This window comes from Parathielavia appendiculata (assembly GCF_033297405.1).
Source record: "Parathielavia appendiculata strain CBS 731.68 unplaced genomic scaffold N657scaffold_8, whole genome shotgun sequence".
Classification (NCBI taxonomy): Eukaryota; Fungi; Ascomycota; class Sordariomycetes; order Sordariales; family Chaetomiaceae; genus Parathielavia; species Parathielavia appendiculata.
The window spans coordinates 632259-653120 of NW_026944227.1; the positions used below are offsets into that span (position 1 = coordinate 632259).

The 20862-nt window shown below is 57.5% G+C and overlaps 6 protein-coding genes across 6 annotated transcripts; 4 read left to right on the forward strand and 2 right to left on the reverse strand.

The window, feature by feature from the left end:
* Positions 1–712: 712 nt before the first annotated feature.
* On the forward strand, positions 713–2489 carry N657DRAFT_634745 (uncharacterized protein; the record flags this gene model as incomplete). Its single annotated transcript, XM_062791297.1, has 3 exons — positions 713–944; positions 1005–1188; positions 1244–2489. 3 exons carry the CDS (start codon positions 713–715, stop codon positions 2487–2489), a joined length of 1662 nt encoding a protein of 553 aa, XP_062646508.1.
* Positions 2490–3034: 545 nt separating this feature from the next.
* Positions 3035–5973, reverse strand: N657DRAFT_574763 (uncharacterized protein; the record flags this gene model as incomplete). The annotated part of the gene is made up of 3 exons (XM_062789053.1): positions 3035–3180; positions 3344–5485; positions 5553–5973. The coding sequence occupies 3 exons, from the start codon at positions 5971–5973 to the stop codon at positions 3035–3037; spliced, it is 2709 nt and encodes a 902-aa protein (XP_062646509.1).
* Positions 5974–9313: 3340 nt separating this feature from the next.
* On the forward strand, positions 9314–10132 carry N657DRAFT_634747 (uncharacterized protein; the record flags this gene model as incomplete). Its single annotated transcript, XM_062791298.1, has 1 exon — positions 9314–10132. The coding sequence occupies one exon, from the start codon at positions 9314–9316 to the stop codon at positions 10130–10132; it is 819 nt and encodes a 272-aa protein (XP_062646510.1).
* Positions 10133–12966: 2834 nt separating this feature from the next.
* Positions 12967–16571, reverse strand: N657DRAFT_598479 (potassium transporter). Its single transcript, XM_062790044.1, has 12 exons — positions 16143–16571; positions 15964–16084; positions 15828–15901; positions 15619–15681; positions 15477–15564; positions 15283–15422; positions 15166–15225; positions 14776–15105; positions 14604–14718; positions 13834–14548; positions 13719–13762; positions 12967–13662 (listed from the first exon to the last, which is right to left on the reverse strand). The coding sequence occupies exons 1-12, from the start codon at positions 16177–16179 to the stop codon at positions 13383–13385; spliced, it is 2067 nt and encodes a 688-aa protein (XP_062646511.1). The 5' UTR covers positions 16180–16571; the 3' UTR covers positions 12967–13382.
* A 794-nt stretch (positions 16572–17365) lies between these two features.
* Positions 17366–19150, forward strand: N657DRAFT_646482 (uncharacterized protein). Its single transcript, XM_062793128.1, has 3 exons — positions 17366–18108; positions 18200–18268; positions 18322–19150. Exons 1-3 carry the CDS (start codon positions 17851–17853, stop codon positions 18916–18918), a joined length of 924 nt encoding a protein of 307 aa, XP_062646512.1. The 5' UTR covers positions 17366–17850; the 3' UTR covers positions 18919–19150.
* A 388-nt stretch (positions 19151–19538) lies between these two features.
* On the forward strand, positions 19539–20802 carry N657DRAFT_681724 (Oxysterol-binding protein; the record flags this gene model as incomplete). The annotated part of the gene is made up of 2 exons (XM_062796417.1): positions 19539–19574; positions 19633–20802. The coding sequence occupies 2 exons, from the start codon at positions 19539–19541 to the stop codon at positions 20800–20802; spliced, it is 1206 nt and encodes a 401-aa protein (XP_062646513.1).
* Between the last annotated feature and the right edge of the window lie 60 nt (positions 20803–20862).

Here is a 20862-nt window from a genome sequence, read left to right on the forward strand (position 1 = left end):
CGCGGCACGCGGTATCAGATTGCCGTTTTGCCGCTTTTCTGAGCTGCGGCGCGGGTTCCTGCACATTCGGGCGGGTCCATTTTTAGCCTTGTGGGTGTCCGGGGTAATTAAACTCAGAAGCTCGACGCAGGGGTGCGCCAGCCGAATTCAGATGAGGCGAGTGCAGGCAGCAGCTTCAACAATGGCGCTACTTTGCAAAACGACAAGCGCAGTCGAAGGCAGTCGGGTAAGGCGCAGTTCTCTGCAGACAAGGAGCCCATCACTTGCCAGAAATTCTCGCTGTCACGTCCCAACCTTCGAATGGCAAGATTCTCGGGTCAGCCCAGGATCGCATCTCCCGTTGAACCCTTGCTCCGCCCTTATCCCTCATCTGCACCATTGAGAGATGTGAGCGCGCCAACCTCGAATGGGCTTAGGCGCTGGCCTGCCACGGCTGCAGCCAGCGTATCAACCCCCGGTCCGCCCAGCAACTTGACCAGGATTCCGGCAGAGGCAACTGGCGCCGAGAGACGTTTGTACATGGCGAAACATTTTTATGCGCCTAAGACCCCATCCAATGGGTCCCGGGTCTTGTTGGGGTTTCTTTTGTTTCTCTTTGCGGCTCTGTCCAGAATGTGAGTCGCCGGTACGACGTCCATGTTTCAATTTCAACTCTCATTTCATCAAGTTCTATTCACTCCTACCTACTCCAGTACACTCATTTACTGTAGACATGGGTTTTCACTTGCTCCTTGGAGCTGCCTTCTTTGGCGCCTCTGTCCAAGCCTATGCCTTTCCCAGTCCGCGGCCGACCGACCCCTATGAGGCTCTCCCATTCAATGGCTGGTCTCCGAGGCCAACACCAGCGCCCGATGCCCATCTGCTGCTTGGACGCCGGATCAACCTTCCCGAGACCTATCTGGTAGCGCCGGATAACACCTGCGGCTTCATCAACGGCAATCCAAGTATGTTGAGCCAGGCTTTCCTGCGTTACCATCTGAGTCTCTGACTGGCATCGACTGAAGAATCGGCCTATGAATGCCCTGACGATGACATGCAATGTGTCTTCATCCCGACCTCGGGCAAGGTGCCCGGCGCCGCTGGCTGCTGCAAGGACGACGCTTGCGATTTTCGCATCTCCTGCGTCGAAAAGGCCGACATCAAGGACTGTGACAAGGCCTGTCAAGCAGACGCGTTGACTTTGAAATGGTAATTTGCCAGTCATGTTTCAGTGAGAAGCGATACCATGTCTGACACGGAGCAGTACCGGCGCTGCCCGATTTTGCGGCACTGTCGCCTTTCCCGGGGGGGTCACCGACTACTACTGCAGCACGAAGGAGGCAAAGAGTGCCCTGACAGCCCAGACAACTGCCAGCGGTGGCAAGAGCAGGAGTATGTCGACGGTCAAACCAACTAGCAGCTCGACATCTAAGAAGTCTAGCACTTCGAGCACGTCGAGCTCCTCCTCCTCGTCGTTGTCTGCTTCGTCCTCATCATCCACATCGTCCGGGACATCGTCGTCCAGCACCCAGTCGACCTCTACGCCCGCAACTGACACTGCCGCCGCCAGCGCAGCAACATCTTCAGCGGCACCAGCGACCTCGGATGCGCCATCCACCCCTACCGGCGCTATCATCGGAGGCGCTGTCGGAGGTGTCGCTGTCATCGCTCTGATCATCTTCGGCGCAGTCTTCCTTCGCCAAAACAGAAAGAAGTACGCCGGCATGGACGACCTGCCGCCTCCCCAGCCCTTCATGGCCGAGCCATCACTAGCAACTGCTCAACCGCCCACGGCCTCCTCGGGCATGTCGTATGCGCCGTCGTCCCACAGCCTGTCCTCCGCATCCGCCACCCCAGCACAAATGTACGCCGCCCCCGCAACAGCTGCCGCCGGCGCGGGCGCCGGGGCCGCAGCCTCTTTTGCCTCCTACCACAACCACCATAACAACCTGCAACCCAACGCCTACCCTGAACCCAGCCCCATGACCACCCCCTCAGGCAGCCCAGGACCGCATTACCCCCACCAACCGCACGCCCCGCAACCGCTCCCGCCGCCGTCCTACTACCACGCCCACAATTACAACTCTCCGGGACAATCACCAGACGGCGACGACGGAATTGCAAGCGCAACGGGCCAGCCACCGAACCGCAGCGACAGCTCAACGCCCGTGTCGACATACAACGGCACCATCCCCGTGAGCCCGGCATCTGCCCTGGGGCCGATGCCTGGGGAACACCAGCAGCAGCAACAGTCTGCCGGAGGAGGCGGGGTGATGGGCGGCGTACCGCTTGCGTTGCAGCCAGGGATGGGGTACAGACCGTATAGTCCTGGCGGCTCGTCGGCTGTGACTGCAGCGAGTTCGGCGTCGTCGGAAGTTGGGAGTAGCGGCGGGAAGGTGGTGAGGTCTGTTTCTGGGTCGCAGCCGCCTGCGGAGCAGGGGTTGGGGATCAGGGGGATGGATGGGCTTGGCCCAGCCGGTGGGAAGGGCGGCGCTGTTGAGTTGCCTTGAAAGGCTGGGGCAAGCAGGTTTGATGGGGTTGGGTGAGACTTACGATTTGCTTGGATATGTTATACCCATTTCTGCCGAGTCGTTTTGGGCGTTCAACCCTTTCTAGACGCCGTTTCTCCCTCCCGAAGCAGGGAACGGAGTTGTGATGGATTTTGAGCCCTATATCAGATACGAAGGTCAGCCCGGATGCGCAAGTAACGTGGTCCGTACAAGACACTGGCTAGTTTTCTTCTATTCCTGTACATATCTTACTTCACCACCGGTTGGACTTATCAACCTTGCTTTCGACCTGCATGAACGATTGATGTGAGGAAGGCATCCAGTCCGATGAACTTCCTTCCCATATCCACAAATCAACAACTGATGAACAACTCAAACGCTATGTAGGCAGCAATCCAAGTCACTCAACAATTCGCCCAAGATATCATCTGATGTCGTGTTTAACACGCAAAACTCGCCTGACGTCAACCACAAACCTCGCCCGTCACACTTCAGGTAAGTTTCCAAAACCAGTTTCATCCAAAAGAAACTGAAATGCCCACGGCCTAGTACTCGACCAATCTCAACTTCTTCCCAACCTCCCTCCTCCTCGCCTGCACCGCCGCCCGTTCCGACGGCTTTGTCTCACCGTTTGAGGCCTCGCCGCGCGCTTTCAGAGCCTGCAGAAGCATGCCGGCGTCGAAAAATCCATCTGTTGGTTTTTCGTCCCAGGTCAGCTGGTCATCCTGATCCACGCACCAATGGTTCGTTCTTCATTTGAAGGAAGAGATAGGAGTTGTGGGAGAGCCGCCAGGGGAAGCGAAACAAAAAGGAAAAGGATAGAAGCCAAAACACAAAAGACAGGGTTGACTTACACCCGCCCAACTCATCATCCTCACTCAAACCCAAACTCTCCTCGGTCGGCGACGACACGCTGCCGTTGGCGCCCACCTCCGACCCCTTCCTCGACAATCCCTCACCCGTAATCAACCTCCCCCTCAGCTTCGCCCTGTTATTATTACTACTACCAAACCCTCCACCACCAACCGCGCCCTTCCCAGCCCCAACACCACCACCACCACCACCACCACCACCCGCCCTCATCGAATCAATCTCCCGCGCCCTCGTGCCCCGGTTCACGGGACCCTTGGCAGCGGCCGTGATCCTCAGAATCCGCCTAATCTCAAGCAGGTAGGACTCGAGCGTGTCCACGAAGCGGCGCGTCTGCCTGTGCCGGGACGAGACGCAGATGGAGATGCCTTCGTCCTTGATGATGTAGCCGATCCCAAATCCGTCTCCGGACACGGGTCCGAAGCCGAACTGGCGCAGCGAGGGGTTGCCGCAGTTGGAGGTGGACAGGATGGTCGTGTTGAGCTTGTCCCAGCCGGCGTCGGCAAAGATGAGCGGGAGGGGTTGGTGGTGCGGGCTGGCGCTGCCGCGCGAAGTGGTGCTGTCGTTGCGGGAGCGGGCGGCTGTTGTGGAGGGGATGGCGGTCGTCATGGTAGGGGAGGTGGTGGCGGTGCTGCCGTCGAGGAGGTAGGCTGGTGGTTCACGCGGGGGGCTGCCGACGGCGGAGCCCCTGTCGGAGAAGGCGTCAGATGGGGAGGAGTAACCGTTGGTGGAGGAGAGGGTGCTGTTGAGGTCCTCGTTGTTGTCGACGGTGCGCTGCCAAAGGCAGAAGAGGGCGTACAGGTGGCGGTCGCATCCCTGGGCCTTTGCGCAGTCGCGCGTGGTGGCGACGTGGCGCTGGCAGGCCTTGCGGAGGGCCTCGATCTTCTGCTCGGCCGGGTTGTCGGCCCAGAAGGTCTGGACAAAGTGGACCGACTCCTCCGACACGGTGCGGATAGCCTCGGTGCGCCCATGCAGGTACGTCTTGGTCATTGCCGGCTCGTAGGTGCACTCGACGCGCCCGTACAGGCCGTAGTAGGCCGCCTGGAAGGCCATCTGCACAAAGGCGTCCGGGGAGAAGCCCATCGAGGTGATGAAGTTCTTGCCGTACGCGCTGAAGTCGAGGCACTGAAACTCGTTCTGCTCGATCAGGTCAGCCAGCCGGATCTCGGCGAAGCGCACGGCAATGCGAAGCTCTGGGATCATATCCCATTCCAGCTTGTGTGGTGTTGTGTTGACATCGCCGAAGCTTTCCGGGTCGCGCTTGGACGGATCCGGGCTGGTGGATGCCCACATAGTCGGGGCTTTGCCGTTGATGGTCCTCGCGAACCGGAGAATGGTATCGGTGTACAGATCACTTGCGAAGCGAAGCACCGTGTGCCCGTCAACGCCGGTGTGCTCAAAGTTGATGCCGGCACTTCCGTTCTTGCAGACGATGATCTGCAGCTTGTCGTACCACCGGTTCGTGCAGGTGCCGATCTGGACACCCTTTTCGATCTCGCTCGTGCCACAGAGCATGTTCTGGCAGAGGGCGGCAGCGGTCGTCGGCTCGGTGTAGTCCAGACAGACCACGAAGAGGGCCGTGTCGACGATGCTAAGGCAGTCGGCGTTGTTGGAGCCGGGTTCCCTCGTCAAGACATCTCGCAGGCCGGACCAGACCTTCCTGTTCTCGGTGCTGAGCACGCCCAGGGCTCCCTTGGCAGCTTCCTGAATCGGAGTTTGAGCGGCGTCATCAATGATAGTCTGCAGGTTGACGGCGATGTCCCGCTCCGTCATGATCAGGTCCGAGTTGTCGTCCAGGACATCAAACCAGTAGAACTGGCCGTGGCACATGACGATGATGTGCTTGGAGTCAGGATCCTGCTCTATCTGGCACCCTGCGTCGGTTGGCACGCGGGCGGTGCCAAAGAGTCGCGAGTACTGGTACATGCACAACGGCGTGCCCTTGACCGTGTCTGGCGGAAGTTCCTCCTTGCGAACGGCCCTCACAAACTCCAAGGCCGAGACCACCAGCGACGCGGCCCGCGTCACCTGGTTGTTCCGGGCGGGTGTCGGGTCATCCTCAAGCAGAAAGAAGGGGTTCAAGTTGAGGACGACAGGATTGTCAAAATTGAGGTACGAATCATACCCTTTGGGCGTTCAGTATCAGTAACGACGAAGCCGATGCTTGCCCAAGAAGGAGGGGGGGAGACGTACAGAACTGCTCAATGTAGCTCGTCCTCGCTTCAGCGTACTTCTTGAGCTTCTCGTTCAGCTCGGGTCCTTCATTCCTGAGAAACTCGTGCACGGCATGCCTCGTCTCAGCGTGCTCCCTGGGCGACTGAAGGGGCTTTAGTGCTGTGAGATATCTCTGGCAGGTGAGCTCGAGGTCCGGGATGGGGAGCTTGGGGAGCTTTTCCTGGTGAGCATATGTGACACCGCCCTTGGGCTGGTCGTCGTCGTAGGCCGTCGACATGGCGTGCTGGCGGGCCTTGAGGGTCGGGCTGATGGTGGATTTTGGCACTTCGGGAAATTCGGGCACGGAGCGAGGAGTGGCGGCGGGGGACAGCTGAATAGGAGTTGAGAGCGTCTCACCAAGAGACCTTGGCGAAGTGAAGATGCGGACTTGTGTAGGCATTCTCGTCAGCCAGGCTCGAAGATGGTCAAGCGTACAGAGGCGAGACACGGGTGCTGATATTCAGGCCGCGCAGCGCAGTGCGGTAAAAGTAGTGGCAGTCTTGGAGGCAGTATGGTGGCATTCCACTTGAGATGCTATGACAGGAACATGCAGAAAAAAGAGACGGAGTCTTTGTTGAAAGTAGGAGATGGGGACAGCTACCGGTCCTCGGCCGGGGCAGGCTCGGCAATATAAGCGGGCGGCGGCTGGACGGGAAGGCCGGAGACGTGGAGGCGAGGATAAGCAGCAGCAACAAACCAGGTCAGGTGGAGCTGTCATCCAACGGCCAGGCCCCGCGCTGACGGAGGAGGAATGTATTCTGACAAGCCATGGATGCCGTGGATGCCTTGAGGGACGTCAAGGCCGGCCATGCGCATGTGGGACTCCCAAGACATGCACAAGCAGGCGCGGACAAGGGGAGGAAGGCTAAGGACACCTCTTGGATTGACGGATCCAACAAGACCACATAGACCCATCATGCCTAGTGCAAGTAGCATGTGGCCGCGGGGGAGTCATGAGTAGGTTCCCATGGGTGATTGGACACGACATGCCGCAGTGGGTTGTGTGAAGCTTCCTCCGCAAGCCCGATGGTTCATTATGGATGCACGTTGTGCTAAACTGCCGAGCCATTTCGCACACAGCGGGGATAAAAGCGAAAGAAGAGATACGACGTACTGGTGAGGCCAACGGACCAAGGGGCTCCAACTGATCCAACTGCCACTTGCGGCAGTTCGTCCAAACCACAGGAGAGTTGATTTGCGAACGGGCGTTGGCTAATACGCAGTGGGTGGTACCTATCAGTTGAAGGAATAAAACGAGAAAAAGCTTGTCCTAGATGTTGGGGTCGCTAGCGTCGTTCCCATGGCCTTCACTTATTCTACTCGTTCCAATGCTTGGTTGGCAGTTGGCCGACCCAAGTCAAGTCACAAAGTCAGCAAATGCAGGTCATCTGCCCCGTCCGCGGTGGCGGCTAAGCTCGTACAGGAACCACCAATGCCGACCCCCGCCAGGCCTTCATCCCAGTCCACCTAGGTACCTACCATCGGATGTTATCACAGCTCTGTATTGCTGTCACGGGTCGAAGAGCGGGTGACTGTGAAGTGCCCGTCTGTTGCAGTAGACTTAGGTTGTCAGGGGTATTTGGGGAATGAATGACGTTGCGACTGTCCCAGCCAAACCACAAGAACTGATGAGAACCAAAGGGAAAGAAGCAGAAAGTGGACAACCGACCGGACTCGGCACAAGGGTCTGGAAATTACATACTGTGGTAGGCCAGCCTTTGCCGCCCAAGACGTTCCTGATGAGAGGATCAAAAGAAGCATCGAGACGCGCAAAGGCCTGCTCTCGGACAAGAGGATGTGGTCCTCGACTGTAACCTGCCAAAACTGCGGCAGGGAGAGCCCTCGGTTTTTCGAGCCGGTAATTACTGTACCCCGCACTAAGGTCAAAGCTCTGGTGCGGGTGGGGCGTTGTACCACCTGTATTGTACCTGCTCCCTGCCTTGAAGACAGTTCAAGTGTAATATCGCATTCTGCTAACGAGATGGGGCCTGATTTGTCTCATGTTTTAGGGAAGTCTGCGTTGAATGGCGAACGAATTATAAAGCCTAGAATGGTGCAGACCTTGCTCGGCAAGTATTTCCCAGTACCTGACTACTGCGGTTACGAATCCAGGCCTGGACTGACGCAGCATGTGAAGACAACTTAATAGCCAAGGACACACGCCCAGGCGGCACGATGGGCGCGATAAGCAGGGCGGACACTCGCGTTAGCGTGGTCTCTCCCGGCCGAACGGATATGGTGGGGCAGTGTCCATCGCAAGTCGACTCGGAAGCTTTCAGTTTTGAAGAGGAGCTCGAGAGGGTTCGACGAGAGGAGGAGCACACAACGCATTCGTAACCCGCATTGTTTTCTGAGCACGATGGCCAGATTGAATTGGAATTAGAAACAGTCAGAAACAGTCTATCCGCCAAATTGGCGCAACGGGACGACGCTCGACAAGCATCCAGTGCGGCAGCTTCGACTCGGAGACAACGAGCGGCTCGGGTTAATGGACCGCGATGCGGGGTGTGGATCTCTGTGGAAAACGCATTCAGCGGATACTCGAGTCGTGTAGCCTTGGGGGGAAGCCTCCACCGTGAAGGGGCCTTTGCGAGTGAATCTTCTCATGTGCATCTATACATGTAGAAGTCGGGTGTCTTAAGGGTTTTCAGACTGCCAAGCCCCTCGCAAGCCACTGACGACAGCGGGCAGATGGCCCATGCAATTCCATTGCCCGAAGTGGGGAGCCTGGGGACGATCGCCGCCTTCTCCGGTTTCTCCATTTTTCTCCATCTCCTCAGGGCCAAGATCCCCCGCAGGCGGGCTCGGCGGGCAAACGGCGGTCTCTATCAGTCACAGGGTCCTCATCTTCACTACGGATTATCCAGTTCTCTCCGACTCAGGGAGCGTCCAAGAGATTGAGGGTCTGTCCAGGAACTTTTATGAGAGTCTCCCTGATCCCATCAGGTACCTAGTGAATTGTGAATCCTCAGCTCCAGCCAATCCTCGTCTCCGTCCTGGTGCTTCTAACTCCTTGGAATCATCGACCGCGCCGAAATGTTATGGCGAATCTCAACGATTCCAAGGGGAATCGACTCGTTAGTGGAACCTCAGTTGTGCAGACGTACTAGGTACGTAGTTCACGCCTCGTCTAAAACATGAGCTACATAGGTACCTTACTTGTACCTACCTTCCCAAAGGCACCCTACATTATGGTGCAGCCGAGAAACGGCTGGTCTACAGCACGCATCTCTGGTCCCATCGCACTTATGAGGTGCCTGACATTGAGCGGGTGTTGAGTCGCCATCCTAGGCCCACCTCTCTCTCTCTCTTATTACTACGTGACACAAATCAAAGTTGATGCGGAACAAACATGAATGAGCATCTCCATGTGTAAACCCCTGGCCATCAGAGATAAGATAAGGTATAGCAAGGGGCAGCCAACCTCTCCCGATCTGGACAGCTACACCTACAACTCAGCTACTCCATGGCAGAGAACACCTCAATTCGTTCCATCTGTAGAAGAGGAGCCGGCAACTATCAGATTCGTATCTATGTTTCAGGCCTTCTCGTGAGCGACTGCCCTTGTGAGCGTGTTAGGCGCCAGCAGTGGTCACCTCAGCTGATAGTTGTGAGGGGTCGTTGGAGCGTTCATTCCGTCTCGCGGCAGCTCCGGCGCATTGCTCTTCAACCATCTCGGCGAATTCTGACGGTATATTCAGCGAGTCAACACCCGTCAACCCGCCACAACTTCAGCAACTATGTTCCGATCATGGTACGATCGGCTGGACGAGAAGACAGAGTTCTGGCTCGAATTCCAGACCGTCCACGATGGCATGGATGTTCCTGGCAACCACGGAGCCAACACCGCCTTCACCTGCTTTTCTGCCCTTCCCACCGAGCTGCGACTCAAGATATGGGAACAACTCATCCAGCCTCGCATCATCCTGGCAGCCTGCTTCGACTCGCGCTTCCGGGACGAGAAGCGCGAGCAGCTGATGCAGCGGCCCAAGAAACGGCCCATCCCTGTGCTGCTGCATATCAACCACGAGTCCCGCACCCTCGCTCTGCGACACTACGAGCTTGCTTTCGCCTGGAAGATCCCGCACCGGCTTGCCGGCCCGGAAACGAGCGTGCTGCCCGCCAGCAAGGAGGCGCACGTGTGGTTCAACTTTGGCCTGGATGCGCTGCTGCTGCTGGGCGAGCTCGAACCCTACGACGAATACGGCTTCAATTCGCCCATGGTCTACTTCCTCCGCCGCGAGGACACGAGGCGGGTTCGGCACGTGGCCTGCGCGTTTGAGGAGCTGCATTTGTCTCTGTACGAGTCGGACCAGGTGTTTGGCTCGCTATTCCACATCATCGACATGTTTCCTGCCGCCCAGCGCCTTTTGATCACCAGCACCCCACAGGACGCCGAGGTGCGCCACCTGGTGCTGCCCACGACGGACAACGTCGTGCAGAAGCTCTGGTCCGCTTTTATGAACGGAACAACATGTATGACGTCGTCGCTGGTCAAGCGGCAGATACTTATGATCCGGGAGGCTGACTTGCCCGAGTTTATCGTTCGACACAGCTAACATTCTATGGAATCCTTTTGGGTTGATACCAAAAGGAGAGGTTACGAGCCGTCCTGCTTGAGAGAGCGGCCAAGTACATGAAAAATCATCCAGTACACCGCGCATAACCTGAACTGACCCCCCCCCCCAAACCCACATCCCCGAATCGAAGAATACAGAGCCATGTTACTCATACAGGCCCTGATTACACACGCCTTGCCAGCACGATGCAATCTCCCTTGCCGCATATAATCGTGCCTTGCCGCAACGCGAAATATCACACACAACCCGCCCAAACACCTCAGGGACAGCACCCCAGCCGGAACAAATCCGAAATCCCGCTCAAAAGATTGGCCCTTCCTCTCTGAAAAACAGCCGAATCTCACCCCCCACCCTGTCATGTACCGCAATCCCCCCAGCTACATTGAAGGTGCGCCGTTTGAACCCCTCTCGTGGGCCGGCCCGTCTGTTGACCAGGGTGGGCGGCTCTAGAAAGGCGGCTCGGGAGGGTTTGGCGTCGGCGGGCTGGGCTCGGGCCTGGGGTTCGGCTTTGCCTCGCTTCTTATTGCAGGCCGGGCTGAGGGGCGGTGATGGGCCATGTTTGCGGGGCGGGGAGCAGAAACCTATCTGTTTGGGATTGGTATCAGACAAAGGGACCTATCACGTCGCGACAAGTCTGGGTAGAGGGCTCACGCTTTGGTTGGTTCGTATGGGAGAGCTTGTGTGTGTCTGGGTAAGGTAGTCCTGTCTTTGGTGGACGAAAGACTGTGGAGGACGGAGTTGGCGGGCTGGGGGAGCAAGGGCTGCTGAGGACGACGGGTTGGTAAATTTAGGGCGGTATTCTGTTCAAAGACGGATTTCCTGTCTCCGTTTTCAAGAGGAGATATATCGACTGTCGCTGTAGCTGTGCGTCGGGCAAGAAGGGCGGTGGGAGATGGGCTGGGTTGGTTGTTCTGGTCATCGACAACACTTTAAAGCAACCAGCTACCCATCATCGGCACCCGCTCCTCCCTCTTTCTTCATTCTCTCACATACACACACTCAGGTAATAGCGTTGCCCATCCGGTCCTGGCAAACGCCGTTGCATCCCAGGCGGGCAGGGGGGGGCGTGTGAAATGGCAGGTTTCTCTATTTCATAATGGGAGATGGCACAGTGGCCCTGTGGGAGAGCGCGCCGAGAGCCGCACGTGGCATTCCACTTCTCTCGGACCGTTTGATCTGCCTCGGGAAAGGTGGGGTGTGTGTGTATGTCTCAGTACGTTATGTGTGGTGCGGTAGAGAGAGAGGTGGTGGGTTACTTTTGCCTGCCGGCACGGACGTGCAGGTTGTTGTTCCCCTTAGCTTTCTGATGAGACATCCCGGTTCAGAGGTGTATATTTTTCTCTCTCGTCGTTCCATTTGACGAGCGAGGGAATCGGCTCATGGGTGGTGAGCACGAGCGTGAATAAAGCCCAACAAAGCTCGTAACCCAATATTCCGGAACGTTAGCGTTCTTGGACAAGACTGGAGCTGTTGGTTCATCCTGGGCATAGATTGCAAAGCACGTTTCTGCTGCTCAGGTGGCAACCCGCGGGAACGAAGGTACCATTTTGGTGGTGTACGGGTATGGGGCTCCCCTTGATAATAACGGAGCGTCTTAAGATTCGGCTGTCAAACTGAGTGGCCCGATCCTGTATGTCATCGAGTTGCATGCCTGCTGCACGTCCCCCTGCTGCAGAAGAGGTGTGGTACCTCATGGACCCGTCCGCCGAGCCCTTTGAGAAGATATATCCGGGTCCGTGCCAGCAGGTAGCGGCCGCTCCAGGCACTAAGCTGCAACCCTTCCATGGGCCTCAGCTTGGGCCGGGCGGAAAAGACTAAGCCGTAACGTCGTATCTTTGAGGGGAGAGATTCCTGCGAGACAACATGTTGTCTGGCTGAAAGAGCGCCTTCGGCTGTCCAAACCGGGTCTTCCTGTCTACGTTTTTGGTAAACCGTGATCCCATCTTCCGTGCTGCTCCTTAGAACAAGGGAAGGCCGATTCTCAGCCGGCACGGCATCGGTTAATTTTGAGCCAAAGAACAAGTGGAATGGCCTAGCAGTGCCATCAAGATCTACCACTGGCCAAGCCACTGCCCGGGCTAGTACGCAGAGCTATACGTGTGTACAGCGGCGGAGTCAGTTCCCTCATCCGATGACCGCATCACCGATGCGGGATTTGAATTGGGATGCTTCGGCTGGAGAGATTCTCGATGTGGCGCAGAGCACGTCCACTCGTGTTCAAGTGTTCCATGTGTTCCGAAGGCCTCGGTACCATCAGAGACGCAGAGATGGAGTCTACCCCTGACCCCCACAGCAACCCATCCCGGAGTGAGAATGTTTCAAATTCGGTCCGTGGGGAGCCACGCGTGACCACCCGCATGCCGTGGTTGGGTATGGAGTGATAAGAAAGAAATACATCATGCAATGGCTTGGCTCGACCATGGATGTAAGTACCGTGAAGGACGTTGGCACTTGGAGTCAGTACCTTAATCAAGATAACTCGTAGACACCCGTCCATCTTGCGCCCTCTGCCGATGGCTGACCCCCACCTGGGTTAGCTCTTATCAGTGGTGCGAGGAGGTGACTGGTCAGATTTTGTTTGCTTCAGTGCTGCATCTTACATGGGGTTCCAACTGATGCTCTCGTTTGTCTACTTTTCGGGCTGCAGGGATTCCCGTGCTCTCTGGTCAACCAGTCTGGTTGATGTTAGAAGGAGGGTCACCCAACCCTGTCCATCAACATCTGTCTTGGCGCCCCGCTTGAACCTGTCTGAGGGCTCGAGCGCCGTTTCTAGAAGGCTTCTCCGCCGATCGATTCGTCCATCCCAACTCCAACCCTGAAGGACCCCGAGCGCCCACTCGTTTCCAATCCGAGAAGCTCTGCATTGCGGAATCCAATGGTCACTTGAGAGCTGTTTCTTTCCCAGTTGGAGCTTTAAGGGCTGACTTCAGCCAGCTTATTACTCACTGTTACTCTGTTTCAATTATATTTCCTACGGCTAACGTTACTTCGGCAAACTGGAAAGGTTGCATTAGCGGCTCTCATTCCGACCACAGCCAGCCTCAGCTTTGGAATGGACAACCGCCACCGGCCAACAAGTTTGCTGCTAGGCGGCAGAGCAGATTTACTCCTCATCCTGAAAGCTTCTCCCATTGGAACCGGACGCTCGAGGTTAGATGAACGGTAAAGCCGCGGCGCGACAGGCCCTGCCCCTGTTCATTACCCTTGGGCCTCGCGCCTCCCCGTCCATCTACGCGCTCTTCGCCCGCTGCAATCTCGCTACCTGTTCATCCGAGCGAAGGATGTCGGACGGCCGGCCGTTCTCGGCAGTGTCTTCAGCAGTCGTGCTCGACGGGCTCTGGCCTTGGTTATCGCCGGGCAGGATGACGGCCCGGTCGACGGCATACGGCAGACCTCGGTGGCGACCCCGGATCATCATGGCGCAGATGACGACCTTGCTGAACGTCGTAAATTTCCCACAGAGCGAGGTCATGACGCTGGGATGGCCGAGCGAGAGCCCGACGTTGGCGCTGTGGACTGGTTAGTTTGCCCTGAAAGGGTACGTATCGGGTCTTTGGGTGCATACTACGCCGAGACGACCTCGAATATGATTGAGAAGACGGTGAATGCCTGGAACATGCGTGTGTCAATTGCACGATTTCGCCCCTCTAGAGCAGGGTTTAGCGTGGGAGTCGACTCACAGGGTCTTTAACGTCGGCGATCCTCTCCGCCTCGGCGATGCAGATGCAGAAAGTCCCGAGAAAGATGTACCATAAGTCGAAACTGAGTTGGTTCCGAACGTGCTGGAGCACGTACGACTTGCCGTTCGACTCGTCCAGCGTCTGATCGTCGTCGTACACGCCCAGCGCCCTCTCCTCGTAGGTATTTGACGAGCGGATGCTGACAGCGATCGGAAACACGGAGATGTACATCATGACCAGCAGACTGAACTGCACGGCCGGGTTGACCAATGAGAGATTGAACGTCGCCGTGCCCGTGTGCCGCGACGAGGCCGCCTGGAACAGCGCTGCGAGAATGCGGGGGCCCATCGGCAGGTCGTTGACCGACGGGTTGTCCAAGTCGAGGACGATGATCAGCAGGACGTCGACCAAGTTCATGACCACCAGAATACCGAACAGAATCCAGGTGGGGTGGCTCGGGAAGAGCAGCATGTAGCAGCGCCGCGGGTGGTCGAGCAAGAAGCGCAGCGTTTCCTTCACCGAGGATTGCTTGGGCGCGAGCTTGAACATGGTCCAGATGATGAGGCGCAACACGACCGGGTAGAAGGTCTCGCCCGCGTAGGCCAGGAAGGTCATGACCAGCATGGGCCAGGTGGCGTCCCGGAAGGTGATCATCGAGTCGGCGGTGAGCGTGAAGCCCAGGTTGTTGACCATCGTCTGAGCTGAGTAGAACGCCCTTTTCCCATGAGTAAGGACGAGCCTTTCTGTTGTGAACCGGAGAGACAACTTACCACCAGGTCTTATCCTGCCGTTGCTCTGCAAGCCAGTCGGTGTACTTCGCCGGCGCGCGGTGAATCCACGGCAGCAGGCATATCAGGCCAAACAGGTGCAGCCCGAAGAAGTAACCTGGGACGGTGCATCAGCTTGCTTGAAATGGCAGAGGGGGCCGTGTCGACGTGGTACCAGAAGCAATCTTGAGCAGCAGCTTCAGGGCGCGGTACTCGATGCCGCCGAGCCGCTCGCGGTCCCTGGCAGTAAGCCCTTTGAAGTTGGAATTGCGCCCGATGGTGACCTGCTGCGACAGGTAGGGCAGGTCGGCCCCAACACGCGACGTGGAGTGCGAGCGCCGTGGGGACGGTGGCCTGGTCTTGCCGAGGACGAAGAGAGAAGCGGCTACGTGCTCGATGGATTTGCTATGCGAGATGCTGGGGCCGGCCTCATGGTTGTGATGGTATCCCCTTCTCCTGGTCAGGCCGCTGGGGCCTGCCGGCACCGGCTTGATGGCGTCGTCGTCTGACGCGGGTGTTTGTCAGTTCAGCGCCGCGGAGGCTAGGGCGGGATGGGGAAAATCACCGTCCTCATCGTCGTGTTCATCATCTTTGGCGTTGCCCTTCTTTTCGACGAAGGATTGCCCTGGAGATGGCAGGGTTAGTCCGGGTTTGGATGGCCCACCGCAGCGAGCCGGTTTACCTTGGTCACGCTCCCTCGGCGGCGGGATGTATAGCGTCGATCCGCTCCGCGGCTCTTTCACGTCTTCACCGAAAGTGACGTGAACCGAAGGCACGGGATCGGGTTTCTCGGCCACATCGGAGGCTGGGTTTGGCTCACACCTGAAGACACGGTTAGTACGAGGACCTCGAGTGGACCGGCGTTTCCTGGCTAACATTTTCTGTCTAGTGTCTGGCTCCCGGTCTGCTGATATACTCTGCGCCTCGATATCCTGTGCCGACTCTGGCCCCGGCAATGATGCTGCTATAAGAGCCTTTAGCTTCTCACACAAACAGTCCATTGGACGAGGGGACATACCAGCCGTCTTGAACCGCTTCTCAAAGTACATCAGGCGGACAACAACCACGATGATGTTGATGACTGTGCCAACAATGTCAGTCATTTCACGCCTAATAAATGTACTCGGGAGTTCTTCGGGAGCAGAAGGGCTGCGTTGGGGACAAGGCGCTCCCATGACTCCCGAGACACCTGGAAAGGGGCAAAAAAAGAGCTCAAATCTGACATACAGCCGAGGTTGGTGATGATGGGAATGATGTAAATGTACACCTGTTGGTAAGTCTTGAGGTCTTTCACGTCGACGCTGAACGAACATCAGTCATAGAACCGGATATGATGGTCACTACCGCGAAAAGCAACACGCACGTGTTAAGACCGGACTCGGTCGAGGCACTGGCACCGAAGAACCAGGCATCGATGGCCGAGACATTGCCGTAGGGGTAGATGACTATCAAGGCCAGCAGGCCGACAAAGATGATCCATGCGTCTAGGTTGTGTTATGTGAGACTGAAGCCGACTAGAAACGCTTGCCTGGGCGAGCTTACAATGTAGGGTGATGAAGTTTATGTCCGGTTTCCACATGTCGGCGATGCAGGTAAGAGATATTTCTGTCTGTTGCTTGGGCTACCGTCCTTGAAGGTCGACTGAGAGAAGATGGGACACCTTGGGAATTGGGCGAGTCACTCGGGTGCTCTTGAGCGAAATCCCAGATGCTCGGGCTCCTGAATGGAGGTGGTGGGTGCCATCAAATGGCATATCCGACAGAACACTTTATCCCTCCGGTACCCACAGCTCTGGCCAGCACCACCAACCTGGGACAGCTATCGCCGGATTGTGGGTGCAATTCCCATTGGTGCCTGTCGGGAGGCTGAGCAGAATGCTTTCGCTCATCATAATGCGGCCTGATGGCATGCTGTGGCATTCACCATTGCCATTGGGCCTTGCGACTGCGTAGGACTCAGGAAACAAGTTGGGCAGGAGGGTTGCACAACAGAGCCAGAGCTGCGGGCGGACAAGTGCCGCGCGGGAGCACTAAGATAAACACAGAGTCTCTTTGTATGTATCAATCACCGAATCTCCTTTTAGCTACCTTCCATGTGAAATGCAGCCTTGGAAGCGCCTCTGTGATCATCACCTCACCACCAACAGGGCAATCACATACCCCGTTTCCCCCTGTCTCGACTTCCTATTCATCGCTCGTGTAAGTGTTACATAGGGTATCCAGCAAGCCGCACACGACATTAACGTTGAGACTTCCTGTTCCTGACTTTGGTGTCGTGCGCTTTGCTTCAAGCTCGTGGAATAAGGTGCAAAGTCGAGGGGTGCGGCGAGCTGCGAGGTTCAAGCTGTTGGTCGAGCGCATGCTTGTTTTTCAGGTCTTAGCTCCAGCATCCCACAGAGGAGGCCTCCGCCGTCTAATAAAGTTTCAGGGAACCACTCCTATTGGTTAGGACTAAGCTTACTGGCAAAATCCCGCACCGAAACTGGAACGACACTGGCCGGCTTTCAGGAACTGTGTAAGGTACCAATTCGGTACAATGGCCTTCAGCATCAGGTACCGTCATCCGACGTTAGCCCATGTGCCGCTTTCCTTTCCTTTGCCTCCTTTGGCAAACCGAGGTCATCTCATTGGCCAGCCCTGGTTCAGCCCGCCCGCTTTTGCCGGCCCGGCTTCGGGAGCCCCACGTACCCCGCCAATTCACTGCAGGCCCAGCGAGCTCCCCGCTACATCACATGGAGCTTTCACATCTCAATGTTTTTACCTAGGCATATGTCGATTATCGTGGATCCGCGCGCAGTTGACCCACGGAAACTCATTAATTTACGGTGTCGGATATCCTATGATGGATCCTCGATTACACATTGAAGCTCAAACATTGATGGAACGCAAATGGGAGCGGACAGACCAGAACCGCGTCTTGGGAGCTCCGCGGCATTTACACCCTGAAATGGCGCGTTTGTCAGAGATCCCGAGTCCCACCCGATTCCTGATAGCCGAGCAAGGGCCGAACGAACAAAGCGACAGGCATTGGAACCGTGTCGTATGCACGGGGTCGAACTCCATAGGAGGCGGAGTTGACCGCGGCTTCTGACATCCATGCCTGCCCCTCTTCTCTCGCGCTCATCAAAGACGACACAAATACGCCAACCCTTCCTGTTTGGAAGCCGATTGAGGAGAAACTTTCACGCTGCCACCACAGGCATTGTATTGTCCTCATTCTTCTTTAAAACACAAGAAGCGATTCCGTCACAATGGCTCCAATTAAGCCGCATTGGGTGCAGCCATCCCACCCCGATATCCAGGAGGTCATCATCAACGAGGCCGAGTTCACCACCAAGAGCATCTCCAAGATCGCTCTCCCTCCGTTTGGCTTGTTCGCCAAGCTCGAATTTCCGCCCTGCACCGTGGCCGCCGAGCCCACGTATGCGACGGTTCAGATGGGCCGTGACAAACATCTGGATCTCAACAGCGACTTACTGTACATTAACCACTCGTGCGAGCCGTCCCTGGTTAGTACATTGGCACTTAGTGTGGAGGATTCTGTTGGATACACCACCTGAGGTCGGTTATGGTTGACCCTCCCCTCCAAACCTCGTCTAGATCTTCGACACCGCCAGCATGAACGTCATTGCAGGCCCGAAAGGGCTACAGCCCGGCGACGAGCTGACGGTACCCCTCTCCCGGCCCCCCTCTCATCAAACCCAACCCCTAAACAACCGCAGTTCTTCTACCCCTCCACCGAGTGGCACATGGCGCAGCCCTTTGACTGCTTGTGCGGCACCCCCTCCTGCCGCGGCCGCATCGCCGGCGCCCGGGACATGACGGTCGAGCAGCTCCGAGGCCTGTGGCTGAACGGGCACATTCGCGAACTGCTCGAGGAGCGCGAGAGCGCAAAGAAGCACACTACTGCCAATGGCAGTACCACCCCCACCATCACCACCACCGCCACCGTCGTCAATGGCAACGGCAACGGCAACGGCACCGGCTTCAAGGCGTCTGAGAATGGCACCGACAGCCACCCAGCCACCACAGCCGACCAGACAGTTCTCGCCCTGCGCGAGGCTCTGGCCCATGCGGAAAAGGTGGTCGACGCCGCCCGCCTGGCCCTCGTGTCCTACGTCCAAGCTCTCCAGCTGGCCGGTCTCGGAGGAGCCCACAACAAGCAGGCCAACGGTTCTTTCTCGTCCTTCCAGACCGGCAACGGCTTTGACGCGGCCAAGCCTGCCAGCATCCAGGAGCCGGCCGGGGCTCAGCGCCGCGGCCCGACGTCACGGGAACTGAGCGGCGAGATGGGCGGGGATACGTCAGTGCTTGGCTAGGCGGGGGTTGGTGTATGCCGGGACGGCTGTGGATTTTCAACAATGATGCGGCTGTCTGGCGTGCACTGACGGAGGTTCTTTTGGGTATTTGTCTGTGGGCTTGTTTTCTGTTCTGATCATGGTTTGATATTAGCACTAAAGAGGGCGACTTGGAAAAAGCGGCCGTCGTGGCGCTACAATACAACGTGATGCCCTCTATACTCCTGGCTTTCCCGCTTTATGGCTCAAAACTAACCTCACCTATAACACGATTTCATGGTTCATTCAAATTTCTGCCCTATCAACTTTCGACGGCTGGGTCTTGGCCAGCCGTGGTGACAACGGGTGGAAGGCGGCACAGGAAAGGGGCACCATCGCTTGCACCTGTTGTGTGACGCATGTGCTTTCCAGCTGTGCCACACCCCCCTGCCGCGCTCAGTTCTGTACGCGGCCCTGATTGGAGACGATATCTGACGGTTTGGGTTGCAATCCATGGATGCGAACCCCGGCTCGGATCTTGTTTCTCACATGCTGTGCCGCCAGGAGAGCAGGACAAATAGATCCGGTTCTGATCTGACGCCGTCGAGAAGCTGATTCGTCCTTCTTGCACCAGATCGCGCGCTCCAGATTGTCGTCCCATGATGAGCGCAATCTCCAAGCTTCGGGACTTTTTCAAAGTATACTTTGCTCTGTCTCGTCCTAACGTTAGTAACTTCACCAGCTGACCATTAGCAGTTCCTCGGCTCCGTCAAGGGCGACCTTTCTAATATCACCGCGCCTCCTTATTTCCTCGCGCCGCACTCTGTGACCGAGATCGGGACCTGCTGGGTGGAGCGGCCGTCCCTGTTTGCGGCGCCCGCCTTGGAGCCCGATGCGGAGCTGCGCGCCCTCCTCGTCCTCAAATGGATCCTCGCCAGCCTCAAGCGCCAGCTCTACATCGACGGCGGGCTAGGCCAGGGCATCAAGAAGCCCCTCAACGCCTTCCTCGGCGAGATCTTCAGGGCGGAATGGTCCGACGGCAAGGCCACGGCCAATCTCGTCGCAGAGCAGGTGTCCCACCACCCGCCCATCACGGCCGTCTACATGTGGGACGACGAGCACGGCATCCGCGGCGAGGGCTACGCTCGCGTCGAGATGACCTTTTCCGGCAGCGTCGACATCCGGCAGACGGGCCACGCCATGCTCCACATCGACCGCTACGACGAGGACCATCTCATCTTCCTGCCCAGTTGCAAAGTCAGCGGTTTCATGTCGGGGGCGCTATTCCCCGAGCTGAGCGGGACCTACCACATCGTTTCGTCGTCGGGTTTCGTGTCTGAGATTGTCTTCTCGGGCACGTCGCTGCTGGGGACGGGCCAGCGGAACGCCGTCAAGGCCACCTTGTACCGGCGCAACGACCCGTCCAAGGCTCCGCTGTACGTCATCGCGGGCTGCTGGAGCGACCGTCTGACAATCTTTAAGGGCAGCACTACCAAGGGAGAGGTTGTGGAGGTCTGGGACCCGGCGCGGCCCGAAAACGGAGCGTCGGAAGCGCGCGTTGAGCCCCTCGAGAGCCAGGACTGCTGGGAATCGAGAAAGGCCTGGCAGGGTGTCATTGCGGCGCTCCGGCGCGGTGACTTTGGCGACACGGTGACGGAGAAATCCAAGGTGGAGAAGGCGCAGCGGCTGATGCGGGCGGCCGAGAAAGAGGAGGGGACGACATGGCAACCACTACTGTTTGCTCCCTTGTCAGGGCCCTATGAAGTCTTTGAGCGGCTCGGTTCTGCCGTGGGATGGCGTCTGCAGGCCGACAAGACCAAGGGGGTTTGGAAGGTGGACCGTGGAGAGGTGAAGACGCTCCGCCGCCCGTTCCGTCCTGGCTTGACTCCCCTAGGTCGAGAAACCACGGAGACGGCAAAGGGTTGATGGCTGTTTTAGAATCACCAGGCCCAAGCTCGGCGTGCATCTTGCTAAGGGCACTCCCTG